The 11472-nt window shown below is 37.3% G+C and overlaps 1 protein-coding gene across 1 annotated transcript in view; it reads left to right on the forward strand.

Annotated features, from left to right (window-relative positions):
• The window catches only part of DNAH3 (dynein axonemal heavy chain 3), a 61034-nt gene that overhangs the window by 36625 nt on the left and 12937 nt on the right, over positions 1-11472 (forward strand). Inside the window, exons 37-51 of the mRNA XM_050906193.1 lie at positions 520-620; positions 699-804; positions 1347-1476; positions 1970-2206; positions 2579-2682; positions 3729-4023; positions 4467-4646; positions 5666-5789; positions 5881-6037; positions 6979-7122; positions 7713-8379; positions 8510-8675; positions 9014-9230; positions 10177-10359; positions 11263-11461. Coding sequence (XP_050762150.1) covers positions 520-620; positions 699-804; positions 1347-1476; positions 1970-2206; positions 2579-2682; positions 3729-4023; positions 4467-4646; positions 5666-5789; positions 5881-6037; positions 6979-7122; positions 7713-8379; positions 8510-8675; positions 9014-9230; positions 10177-10359; positions 11263-11461 — 3010 coding nt within the window. The remainder of the gene's footprint in view (positions 1-519; positions 621-698; positions 805-1346; positions 1477-1969; positions 2207-2578; positions 2683-3728; positions 4024-4466; positions 4647-5665; positions 5790-5880; positions 6038-6978; positions 7123-7712; positions 8380-8509; positions 8676-9013; positions 9231-10176; positions 10360-11262; positions 11462-11472) is intronic.

The following is an 11472-nucleotide window of genomic DNA, read 5'->3' on the forward strand; positions in this document are numbered from 1 at the left end:
AAAGGAGGTGTGGGACTCAGGAAAAGCTGATGTGCTTAAAAGCATTGCTTTTTCCCCCAATTATGAGAGTTGGTTTAGTAGATGATATTAAGCTGTTACTTCTCCCTAGAAGCCTTGTCTTGCTCCTACTTTATTGAAATGAGTTTGCTCACTGAGGCTTTTTTATTGACCCTTTTAGGAAAATGAAATACATAAACTCAGTTCTGTAACTGAAAACTGAACTTGCTTAAATTACTTGGTGAATAAATTAACTAAAAAAAAAGCTGCAGGTCATAACTCCTTTTCCTTGCAGAGTTGTTTAGAGATGGAGCATTGTTCTCTGTGTCTCTGCAAGCCATTACAGCAACATGTGGAAAAGTTGAGACGAGGTCAGAAAATACGTGTTGTATGAGAACACAAATGAGTGAATGAGGAGTGACACTAAGTAGAATGTTCAGTGATTTTATGACAGGCATTGCTTTGACTGGATGATCAGCACTGACATGACTAGATCATGGTTATGTGATATTTTTCTTCTAGCTATGCTTAATGAGTGGTGAAATAATTCAGATGAATTCAAAAATGAGTTTAATCTTTGAGCCAGCAGACTTAGAGGAGGCATCTCCAGCAACTGTCAGCAGGTAATGTGAAAGCATTCAAACTTGAACTGTCCCACCTTGCACATCTATTCCTGTACCATAGTTGTTTGTTCTTCCCAGGTGTGGTATGATCTATATGGACCCACAACAGTTAGGTTGGAAGCCACTGAAGGATTCCTACATGAATACACTGCCTCCAAACCTGCAGGAAGAACACCGAGAGCTGGTGCGAGACTTAATTTTTTTTTTTTACGTAGGTCTAATTTAGAAGATGAACTTTAAGGTGATGTTTACAGTTTTCCAACTTGAAGGCAGGCATGCAGAATCAAACTTTTTGAAGTACTTTCATGATTTAGAGGGTCCTACATCTGCTAGAGGCTGTTGTAAATTAGTTTGTAGTGATGAATGTCAAATGTTGTTGCAAGGAAAGTGCATGAGAGCTGGAGATGCCACGAGTACTAGAAATGGAATGTGGGAAATACTAGAAGACTCAAAATGTTCTGAACTCATCCTTCTTCTGTCTAAGACGTCTAGAGTTTAGCTTGAGAAATGCTCTGTGGCAGAAGCAACTTGCGTTCACTATCAGATAATACCAGTGTGACTTTGTGATCACTTAAGTACTGCCTCACACAGGTCCTTTCCTAATCTTCCCTCTTCTGACCTGGAGAATCTCTGATGCCTTGTGTTTTATTGGGAGAGAATTGAGGGACAGTGGGAAATGTAGCAACTCCTGCATTGTTTTAAAGCCATTTCCTTTTCTCCTGGCAGGTCAATGACATGTTTATGTGGCTAGTCCAGCCCTGTTTAGAGTTTATTCACCTTCATTGCAAAGCCATTGTACAAACATCCTCTATTCATCTGAGTTATAGCTTGATGAAACTCTTTACTTGTCTGCTAGGTAAGTACTCTAAGCCTTATTCTTTTTATTTCAATTTTTCTTTTTTTCCTGCTGTGTCCCATAACAAGATGCATGTTATTAGATGCAAAGAAATACCAAAAGAATTCCTTTACTGTTGAGATCATACGACACAAGTTCTTTCTCGCTGACCAGTATTAATAATAGTGCTTTGACTAGCATACAGAGATTTCACATTTGGACATTTGTGTCATTACAAAACTGAACATGATCTTGTGAACGCATTCCATATTTTTGCTTGCTGTTTGCTAGCATCCGAAGAAAAGAATTAGGACCCTTTGTAAATATTTTTTCTTATCATTTATTTTTATTTGTAAACAGTATTTTACACACAAGATCCTCACTTTGTGGATTGGCTTTGTTCCACTGAAGATAATGCTTTAAGTTTGTCTCAGAATACTTTTTCAAAAATGCATTTTGAATTGGGATTTATGGTTATTACTGGCATTTAACTAAAATTCAAAATATGTTTTAGATGAAATAAAGCAATCCAAGGAGGAGGAGAAGGAAAGCGTGTCTAGTCAGCATATCATCTTGTGGCTGCAGGGGCTTTTCCTTTTTGCTTTGGTTTGGACAGTTGGTGGGATCATCGATGCAGACAGCAGAAAGAAATTTGATTTGTTTTACCGCAACTTGCTAATGGGAATGAATGATGAAAACCCACGCCCTAAAAGTGTGAAGCTTACCAGAAACAGTATCTTCCCAGAAAAAGGTGCTGCTTCATAACTGTACTTGCCTGGCCTTTTATAAAGCAGTAAGAAAACTCAGCACTGTAGGGGACAATAGAGTGCCTGGCAGATGTTAAGTCTGCAGCAGAGCCACAATCTGCCAAGCCTTGGGCTGCACAGTTGGGTGCTCTTTCTTGGCTTTTTTAACCAGGAGTAGCATATGCCTCATGTTGTACTCAATGTAGCTGAATCTGACCTAAAATAATTTTGTGATGATAATGGCGGTGGGGAAGGGTATCTCGTGTACTAGAAAGCATTCATTATCTCAGTGTCGGACATCTCACACTAAAATGATTGAAGTTTATTTTTATTCTTTAATCAGTGGGCTTTCCTATGTTGTGTTTTTCAATTAACAGGGAGTGTTTATGACTTCTATTTTTACAAGCATGGCAGTGGGCAGTGGAACATGTGGACAGAGTACATCACAAAAGAAGAGCAAGTTATCTCTCCAGGGGCTAAGGTTCACATTGATATCTTCCATTATAGAAAATAATTATTTGACTAAATGAGTTAGAGGTATAAATCAACTACCTTAGCTAGCTCTGATTCTATTATATCAGGCTGTTTAATGTTTGATCTGCAACATTTCATTAATCTCTGTAGGCTCCTTTTCATGCTTATGTCTTAATTCTGGTACCATCAATATTGAAAGTTTGGCACTGCAGGTGAACATGAAGCCCTGAGGTTGGCTGGCAGTTAAAATTTTTGGTTCTGCTTTTGTCTCTGTAATAGCATCTGATGTTGGGGAAATCATGAAAAAGCCTGAATTTCTGTTCCTTCATTTTTGTTTTCTGTGGTTGATACCATGGTATTATAGTATGAGCTAATCAGAGAAAACAAGCGAAGAGACTTACTACTTTTCGGGATATGGAGAGCAGTACTGAGAGTCCTGGATCCCCTCCATTTCAAAATAGAGTTACTCACATTTTGATGGCAGCTGTGAACTCAAGGGAAGTGTAGCACAGCAGAGATCTGCAAAAACTACCTATTCTGCAGATGAAATTTCAAGATAACTTAAGTGATGTTCAGCTTTTCATTCCATTGTAGTTGCAACTGTCTTGTCTATTAAGGACGTGAGAGATGTAAGATTATATTTCATTCTGCTGTCTAAAATCTTTTCTTGATATCTAGTGCGCAGCTGCTAACGGTAAGTGGAAGATGAGGAAGAGAAAAAAATTTCCATAGCACTGTTCCTTTCCCGTTGCACAGTAGGGGAACAGAATTAAGCCATATTTTAACCCTGCAGTTCTCCTTCTGGGCTTTATATAGTGTCTATGAACCATAATATAGATAATACTAGTTGTGCTATTTACTGTATAAACACTGAACAAGAAGTGGGGCCATACTATCTACCAGAACCTTGTTATAGCCCAAGTTTTCAGAGAAGAGAATTTTTTAAAAATGCATTTGTGCTGCAGGCTTCCTGTAGTTGCTTGCAAATATTCATGTTGATTCAGGTATTAGATGTTTGATTTTCATGTGCTGTTTTACTTTCCTGCGTAACAGGTATCTGAGCTGATCATTCCAACAATGGAAACTGCCAGACAAATGTTTTTTCTCAAAACATATGTGGAGCATAATGTCCCTTTGCTTTTTGTGGGTCCCACTGGCACTGGAAAATCAGCTATAACAAACAATTTTCTACTGCAACTTCCAAAGCAAAAATACATCCCAAGCTTCATCAACTTCTCTGCAAGAACCTCTGCTAACCAAACCCAGGATATTATTATGTCCAAGCTGGACAGAAGAAGAAAAGGATTATTTGGACCTCCTTCAGGGAAAAAAGCTATAATATTTGTGGGTAAGACAGTTTTTTCAGGGTTTTTATATAATTTTAATTCTGGCTTTAGGCAAAGGAAGTAATTCACTGAGACTAGTAATTTTGGATTGCCTCAGTGCTCGTTGGCTTTTTTCAGGCATCCAAAGAAGGATTAGCACTGCCCCCTGCTGAAAGGTTTCTAACTGTTTAGGTGGTGGTTGTCTTCAGAATAGTTCATAGTGTTGCAGTGTGACATGAAATAAAATAAAAGAAAATCACCAACCACACTAAGTTAAACCATCACCTCTAAGTATGCCTGCGAAGTATAATGTCATTTGATTCTGGTTAGTTTAATGGGAAGCAAGAATAACAAGACGCAACCTTTCTACCTCTAGTTCACTTTTTTTTTTTCTTCTTAGCTTTGAAAGAAAACTATAATTCCTAAACACTGAGGGTTTTTTATTCATTGTCTATGTTCTCCATAGATGACCTAAACATGCCTGCAAAGGAAGTGTATGGAGCCCAGCCACCTATTGAGCTTCTCAGACAATGGATTGATCATGGTCACTGGTATGACAAGAAAGATACATCCAAGATTAATATCATAGATGTGCTGCTTGTTTCAGCTATGGGTCCACCTGGGGGAGGCAGGAATGATATTACAGGTAGGAAATATGTTACTGTGGCAAGTAGTTATCTAATTGACTGAAGTGAAGAGGCAGGTTCCGTTTTGCTGATGACAAATTCTACGTTTATCTATTACTTGTAAACCTATAGATATGGTCACTGGCTGGGTCATTCCAAATAGAAGTCTGTGTGCTCAAGGTCAAATCTGTACCCTTTTCCAGGGGAAGTTTAATTAACATTAGAAACAGTGTTTTTAATGTTGATTAAAATATGAATGATGAAAATAATTCTAAAATTAGAGAATTGGACACTTTTTTTTCCATTTTTTATTCTTTGGAAAAGGGAGGGAATACATCTTCTTGCCAAGTCTTTCTGGCAATTCTCTTCTGAAATTGTATCTCCTGCTGCTAGGATAGGCTGCCTGCATTTCCTTAGAAGCATGTTGCCTGCAAGTCCATGATTCCTGTCATATCACCATAAGGGAGGTTATATTTTCTAATGAAAAAGTTATGTCAGTAAAAGCTCTAATGTAGCTGCAGCTGCACCATTATAAGGCACTTTATGCTACTTTGCTTCATATAAACACTCTAATACAGGTATAACTGTATGTGCTCTGAGGAGGCTTTATTAAAATAACTGTTCTGATACAGTTAAGTTTGTAAAATTTACTCGTGTATAGACTGAATTTTTTTAGATGAAAGCCGATGACAAGATGCTTGATTTTGTAAAGTTTTACTGTGCTATATCACAATCAACAGGGCTAATGTGAGCTGAAATTTAAATTTGGGTAATAGTGGCCTTGTTGTAATGGAGATTCATGTTTTTCATATTAAAAACAGTTATTCTAAGTGAAATACTGATGTAAAATATAAACCAGTTTATATTTCTTTTGCATCACTGCTGGGGCAGAACTTTGCCAGAAACAAAATCATGGAGCTGGAGCCAGATTCAAATGTTGTTGTTTGAATGACAGTCAATCCTAGAATATGCTAGCTGAAAGGTGGAAAAATGTTTGGACATTCCTGAATCTTTCTGCATCTTTTTGTGTGTATTACAGGACGCTTCACACGGCACTTGAATATTGTATCTATCCGTTCTTTTGATGATGACATATTAACTAAGATTTTTACTGCAGTTGCTGATTGGCACTTCAGCAAAGGCTTTGAGCCTGTGTTTCTAAGGTAATGTGATATATTTCCTGTAATACCTTTGTCATCTTCCTCCTGCAATTTATCTGCAGAAGTTAAAATTGTATCTCTTTTCCTTCTTAAGGCTGGGTAAGATAATGGTCCAAGCGACAATGGTGATTTATAAAATGGCAGTTGATAATTTTCTCCCAACTCCTTCAAAATCCCACTATGTCTTTAATCTACGGGATTTTTCCAGGGTTATTAAAGGAGTGCTGCTCTGTCCACACACTCATTTGCAAGTAAGTTGTAGTTTAATTATGTAGCTGTAAGAAAGAGCAATGGAAAGAGTAAATTATTTTTATAATATCAGTAAGTAAACATCTCAAAATACGCGAACTGTGATTGCAATAGATTTACAAGGTTTAAAATCAGGATAGGCCCTGAATACCTTGCTATATATTTTTCTGTCTGTCTCTGAAGGAGACCGCTGTCATTTTTGTTAATATTCTTTACATGTATTACAGTTGGGCGCAGAGGTCCAAGGCCAATCTGATAAGGCCTGTACATCAAGTCAGACAGTCCCTTCTCTTGAACTTGCAAACTAAATATACAAAAGAAACAAATGTGGGAAAAGACTCGGTATCTCTCTTTTACAAATGGCGAGCTCATCAGTGAACAAAACTGAATGATTTAGCCCCGAGTTTGCCTGTTGTCACAAACTACAAATGAATACTGATAGATATATATGATTTTCATCCTTCTACTTTTTTCATCCATCTTCAGTAAAATGTCAGGTTAAAGGAGTATTAAAAGTTTTATTTCTATTGAGGGAATGTTTTTGGTGCAGAAACGGCACAAAACAGCTACAAGCTATTCAGGGGAAGTCTTAGCCAGCACCCGTTTTGGGCAGGGCTTGTGTTAGAGCCCATGAGCCATATCTTTGAAAGATTTATTCTTTACTTTATGTTGGAAGGGTGGGGAGACTTGATACAGTAGAGAAAAATGCTTTGACATAAGAGTCCCAGTTTGTATTGGCAGGGAGGACAAGATGGTAACTAGGTGAGGAAGCCAGTTAACTTAGCAGATGCTGAGCCATGTGCTGAATGGCTTGGAATTGAAAGATTCCCACTGAGTTTAGTACAAGATATAGCAGGGTCCAGATGGACATTTTTATCCTTTTGTTTTTAAGCAAATCCTGCCTGAGCTATATTTACCCGTTTTCTTGTATTGACATTTTCAGGATGGAGATAAACTGATCAGACTTTGGATTCATGAGGTTTACCGAGTTTTCTATGATCGCTTAGTTGATGAGGAGGACAGGAAGGTATTCTTTCAGATGGTACAAGAGACAACATCAAATAGCTTCAAGCAGAGCTTTAATAAGGTATTTTCGGGTAATGTGCTGGGAACAAGAATGAGATTGATGCATTTTCAGAAATACTTAGACATTGAGATTACATTAGTATTGGACACTTTTTGAATTATTTTGATCAGTGCATTTAAGAGGTATTGGATGGTCTATTCAGTACTGAGTATTATACATATTCTTAGTCAAGTTAATACAGATTACTTCATATCAGAATGATTCATAAATTCAAAAGGGTTCTGTGTTGGTACAGAGGACTATCTGGAATAAATGTATTGCACAATATTTATCTGGGCTTTTGCTTAAGTTAATATTTGGATGAGCCAATGGGAGTAGTGGGTACTTTTCTGAAAAGCCTTTTGGGAACTTGTCCTATATTTGGCAGCAAAATCTCTCTGTGAAGTATGCATATGTGGAAACTTGCATGTCAACCTACAGCATATTCCCCATTTAGGTGGTTTTTTGTGGTTTTTTTTTCCAGACTAAGTTAATAACTAGAATAGCTGGAAAACAGTGCTTCCCACAGTATTATTACTATGTAGATAAGAATGATTATGACTTTAAGGAAAATAGTTTGAATTATCTGTTGATTGTTGTCTTTTCTCTAGGTACTGAGTCATCTCTCACCTACTGGAAAAATCTCTGATGATAATATTCGCAGCCTGTTCTTTGGAGACTATTTGAAGCCAGACAGTAATGTAAAAGTGTATGATGAAATCACAGACTTAAAGCAACTGACAACTGTGATGGAATACTACCTTGAGGAATACAACAATATCAGCAAAGCACCAATGTCCCTAGTCATGTTCAAGTTTGCTGTTGAGCATATCTCAAGGATATGCAGGGTATTGAAACAGGATAATGGACATCTGTTGTTGGTGGGGGTTGGTGGGAGTGGTCGACAAAGTGCTACCAAGCTAGCCACCTACATGAATACCTTTGAACTCTTTCAAATTGAAGTTACGAAGTCCTACGGAATCAATGAATGGAAAGAAGATGTTAAACGAGTCATGCTGAAAGCAGGTGTTGGTAACAAGAATGTGTCCTTTTTGTTCTGTGATAATCAAATAAAGGATGAAGCATTTGTAGAAGATATCAACATGCTTTTAAATACCGGTGATGTGCCTAATATCTTTGCAACAGATGAGAAGGCTGAAATTGTTGAGAAAATGCAAGGTGCAGCAAGGATGGAGAACAGGAAAATTGAGGCCACTCCCCTTGCTATGTACAATTTCTTTATTGAAAGGGTGAAGAAAAATTTGCATATTGTCTTAGGTCTGTATACAATGTGTTATTTCTTGGAATGTTTTTTCTTAGGCTTAGTTTTTTCTGCTTCTTAACTGCAAACAAACTTAGATAACAATCGTGATTTTGTTGTTTTTTTTTTTTTTTTTTCCCCCCCTAGCCATGAGTCCTATTGGAGATGCATTTCGGAATCGATTACGGATGTTCCCTTCACTGATAAACTGCTGCACCATTGATTGGTTCCAAACCTGGCCTACAGATGCTTTGGAAATGGTTGCTAACAAGTTTTTAGAGGATGTTGAACTCGAAGATGACGTTAGAAAAGAGTACGAGTTTATCTGTCAAGAAACATATGAAGCAAATGTTTGTTCCCCTCCCCCTCGCACCCCCAACATACTTGATCAGGAAACTGTACTTATAAATGGACAAAGCTAAGCCAACTCTGGGATTTCAGTGCAAGTCAAAGATACCTAGATATATGTATCTGATGTTTCTGAAAATCAGGCCACTCTTCGAAAGGAGTCTAAAATATTTCTTATAATGGAGAAAAAACAACTCTGCCTTCACTAATACTAATATAATTTGATAAGCTTAGAGTAATTTCCTCATAATTAACATAAAGACAGATTGTATTTTCATAGTAATGTGGAAAAATTTTCTCTAGGGTTGTGTCAATGTGCAAATATTTCCAAGAAAGTGTGAGAGAGCTCTCCATCAGCTATTACACTACACTGCGAAGACACAACTATGTGACACCAAGTTCATATCTGGAATTGATTCTTACCTTTAAGACTCTGCTGAATAGCAAAAGGCAAGAAGTTGACATGATGAGAACTCGTTATCTTATGGGACTTCAAAAACTTGACTTTGCATCTTCACAAGTAAGTTTCAGATGAATACACTGAATATGTGCCATATGCATACTTTAGTATGGGGTCTGTATAAGCTGATTAAAACTTATAAAAATAAAATTTATTAAATTCCCTCTTCACTATATTCATGATGCTATTGATAATTTTCTATAGAAAGTCAGCAAGAAAAGTTAGATTACTACTTAGTCATTTCAAGAAATTGTGGTATCTAAGTTCAGATGATAGCACTTAATAGCTAAATGAAATTGGTGGTACTCATTAAATGTTGAAGGAATAAACCTTACAAATTTCATTATTTTCTCAAAACCTTCTATGGAGAATCCATGCCTCAGTATCCCAGTACCTATTACCCTTTTCAAAATAGGGGAGAAATTGAAGCATGTTGTAAGACGATGATAAACGTTAATTCCTGAGTAGATTCCCAGTAGGAAATTGATCAGGTCCCAGGTAAATAACTCCCTTTTTCAATCCGTGTGATCCAGAGATTGACCTTTCCAAGATGCAAAGTAAAGGGGCTTCCAGATACTTGCTGGATGAAGAAGTTTGCAGCTGTTGCTGTCACTAATGCTGTGTTTCCTTCCAAGTTCCTTTTGGATTTTGTTTTCCACCTGTGCAATAAAGGATTATTTGGGATTCCATAAACTGAAACTGACTGCGAGGAAAAAAATACAATTAATCGGTTTATTTCTCATCATTGAAATCAAGTGGATCATAAAAAAGCAAGTGTGTTGCATGGATGATAAAAAAAATAATTTTTAAAAATCTATTCAGTTAAATAAAACAGCTCTTAGTAAAAATAGGCTAGAGAACTATTTTAATAATTATTTAGATCAAATGTCCCTTTTTAGATTGTATTAATATAGTGTCTTCTGATCTTTCATCCTAAGACATCAAGATGTGAAATGCATGCAATGTTTACGCAAATTTCTTCATGATTTGCTGTTATGTTCATCAGGTTGCAGAGATGCAGAAAGAACTGACTGCCCTTCAGCCTGAACTGATTCGAACTTCTGCAGAAACAGACAAAATGATGATCCAGATTGAAAAGGAAACAACTGAAGTAGATGCAAAGAAGGAACTAGTGTCAGCAGATGAAAAAGAGGCTAATGAAGCAGCAGCTGTTGCTAAAGCTATTAAGGTAGCGTACAAGGGATTGAGCCTGAAGCGTGATGGGTTCCAGGTCTTTCCAAGTAAATGGGAGTTGTGATGATGTATTAATGGGATGATCCAAGCTCTAAAAGTAACAAAGTTGCAAGAGATGATGAATGAGATGTTCCTAATATAAACAAGGTAAATCTTGGCTGTTTGGAGTATGACTGTATCTCACAGTACTGCACTGCTTCCCTTTCTAGTTCACGTCCCAAAAGCTGTATAGCTCTTATTTCTGTACTAATACATTCTCCTTCTCAACAGATTGAGTAATGAGGTTATACTGTTTCCAGGCCCAAAGACAGTTCGTTTAGAGTTAGCTGAGGTAATTTGGCATAGTGCTGCATGGAACCCTATTAGGCATAACCTAAGAGATACTGCCATAGCCAGATGTCTGTAGCACAGAATTTCCCGTGGGAAGCTGTGGGATTCATCAATATTTATTTTTTTTGTAACTAGTTGGAAATGTTAGTGATAGATAGATAATTACTGAGATCTGAGTACATGCTAAAGAATTTAAGCTATATATCAGGTATATATTTTTACCTGATCAACACTGTAAGATTTAACTAAGAACAACTGTATCTAATCTGTATTTTGATTCTCCTTGTCAGACCAGAGAGACTTGGATCTTGAAAGCTTGTCTGGCTTTTTCAGCTATCAGTTCAGCTTATGGAAGTTACTAATTTCTCTACAAACCTTCCCTCTTTAAACTGCACAGACAAATTGTGAAAGCAGTTTTCTCTCCAAGAAATACAATGTTGTGAAGAGTCTTTTTATTAGGTACTTATAAGCAGAGAAGGTTCTCTGAGGCTGTGCTGGTGTGGGGTAATCAGGTTGCGGACCTGGTACTGTATGAAGGTTTACAGGCTTCTGCCCAATGTCTTAACAGGACGAATGTGAAGGAGACCTTGCTGAGGCCATGCCAGCTTTGGAGGCAGCACTTGCAGCTCTTGATACCCTGAATCCTTCAGACATCTCTCTTGTGAAATCCATGCAGAATCCACCTGGTCCTGTTAAGCTCGTCATGGAGAGTATCTGTGTCATGAAGGGAACTAAACCAGAGAGAAAGCCTGATCCAAGTGGCAGTGGTAATGATGCA

Source organism: Gymnogyps californianus, chromosome 15 (assembly GCF_018139145.2).
Source record: "Gymnogyps californianus isolate 813 chromosome 15, ASM1813914v2, whole genome shotgun sequence".
Lineage (NCBI taxonomy): Eukaryota > Metazoa > Chordata > Aves > Accipitriformes > Cathartidae > Gymnogyps > Gymnogyps californianus.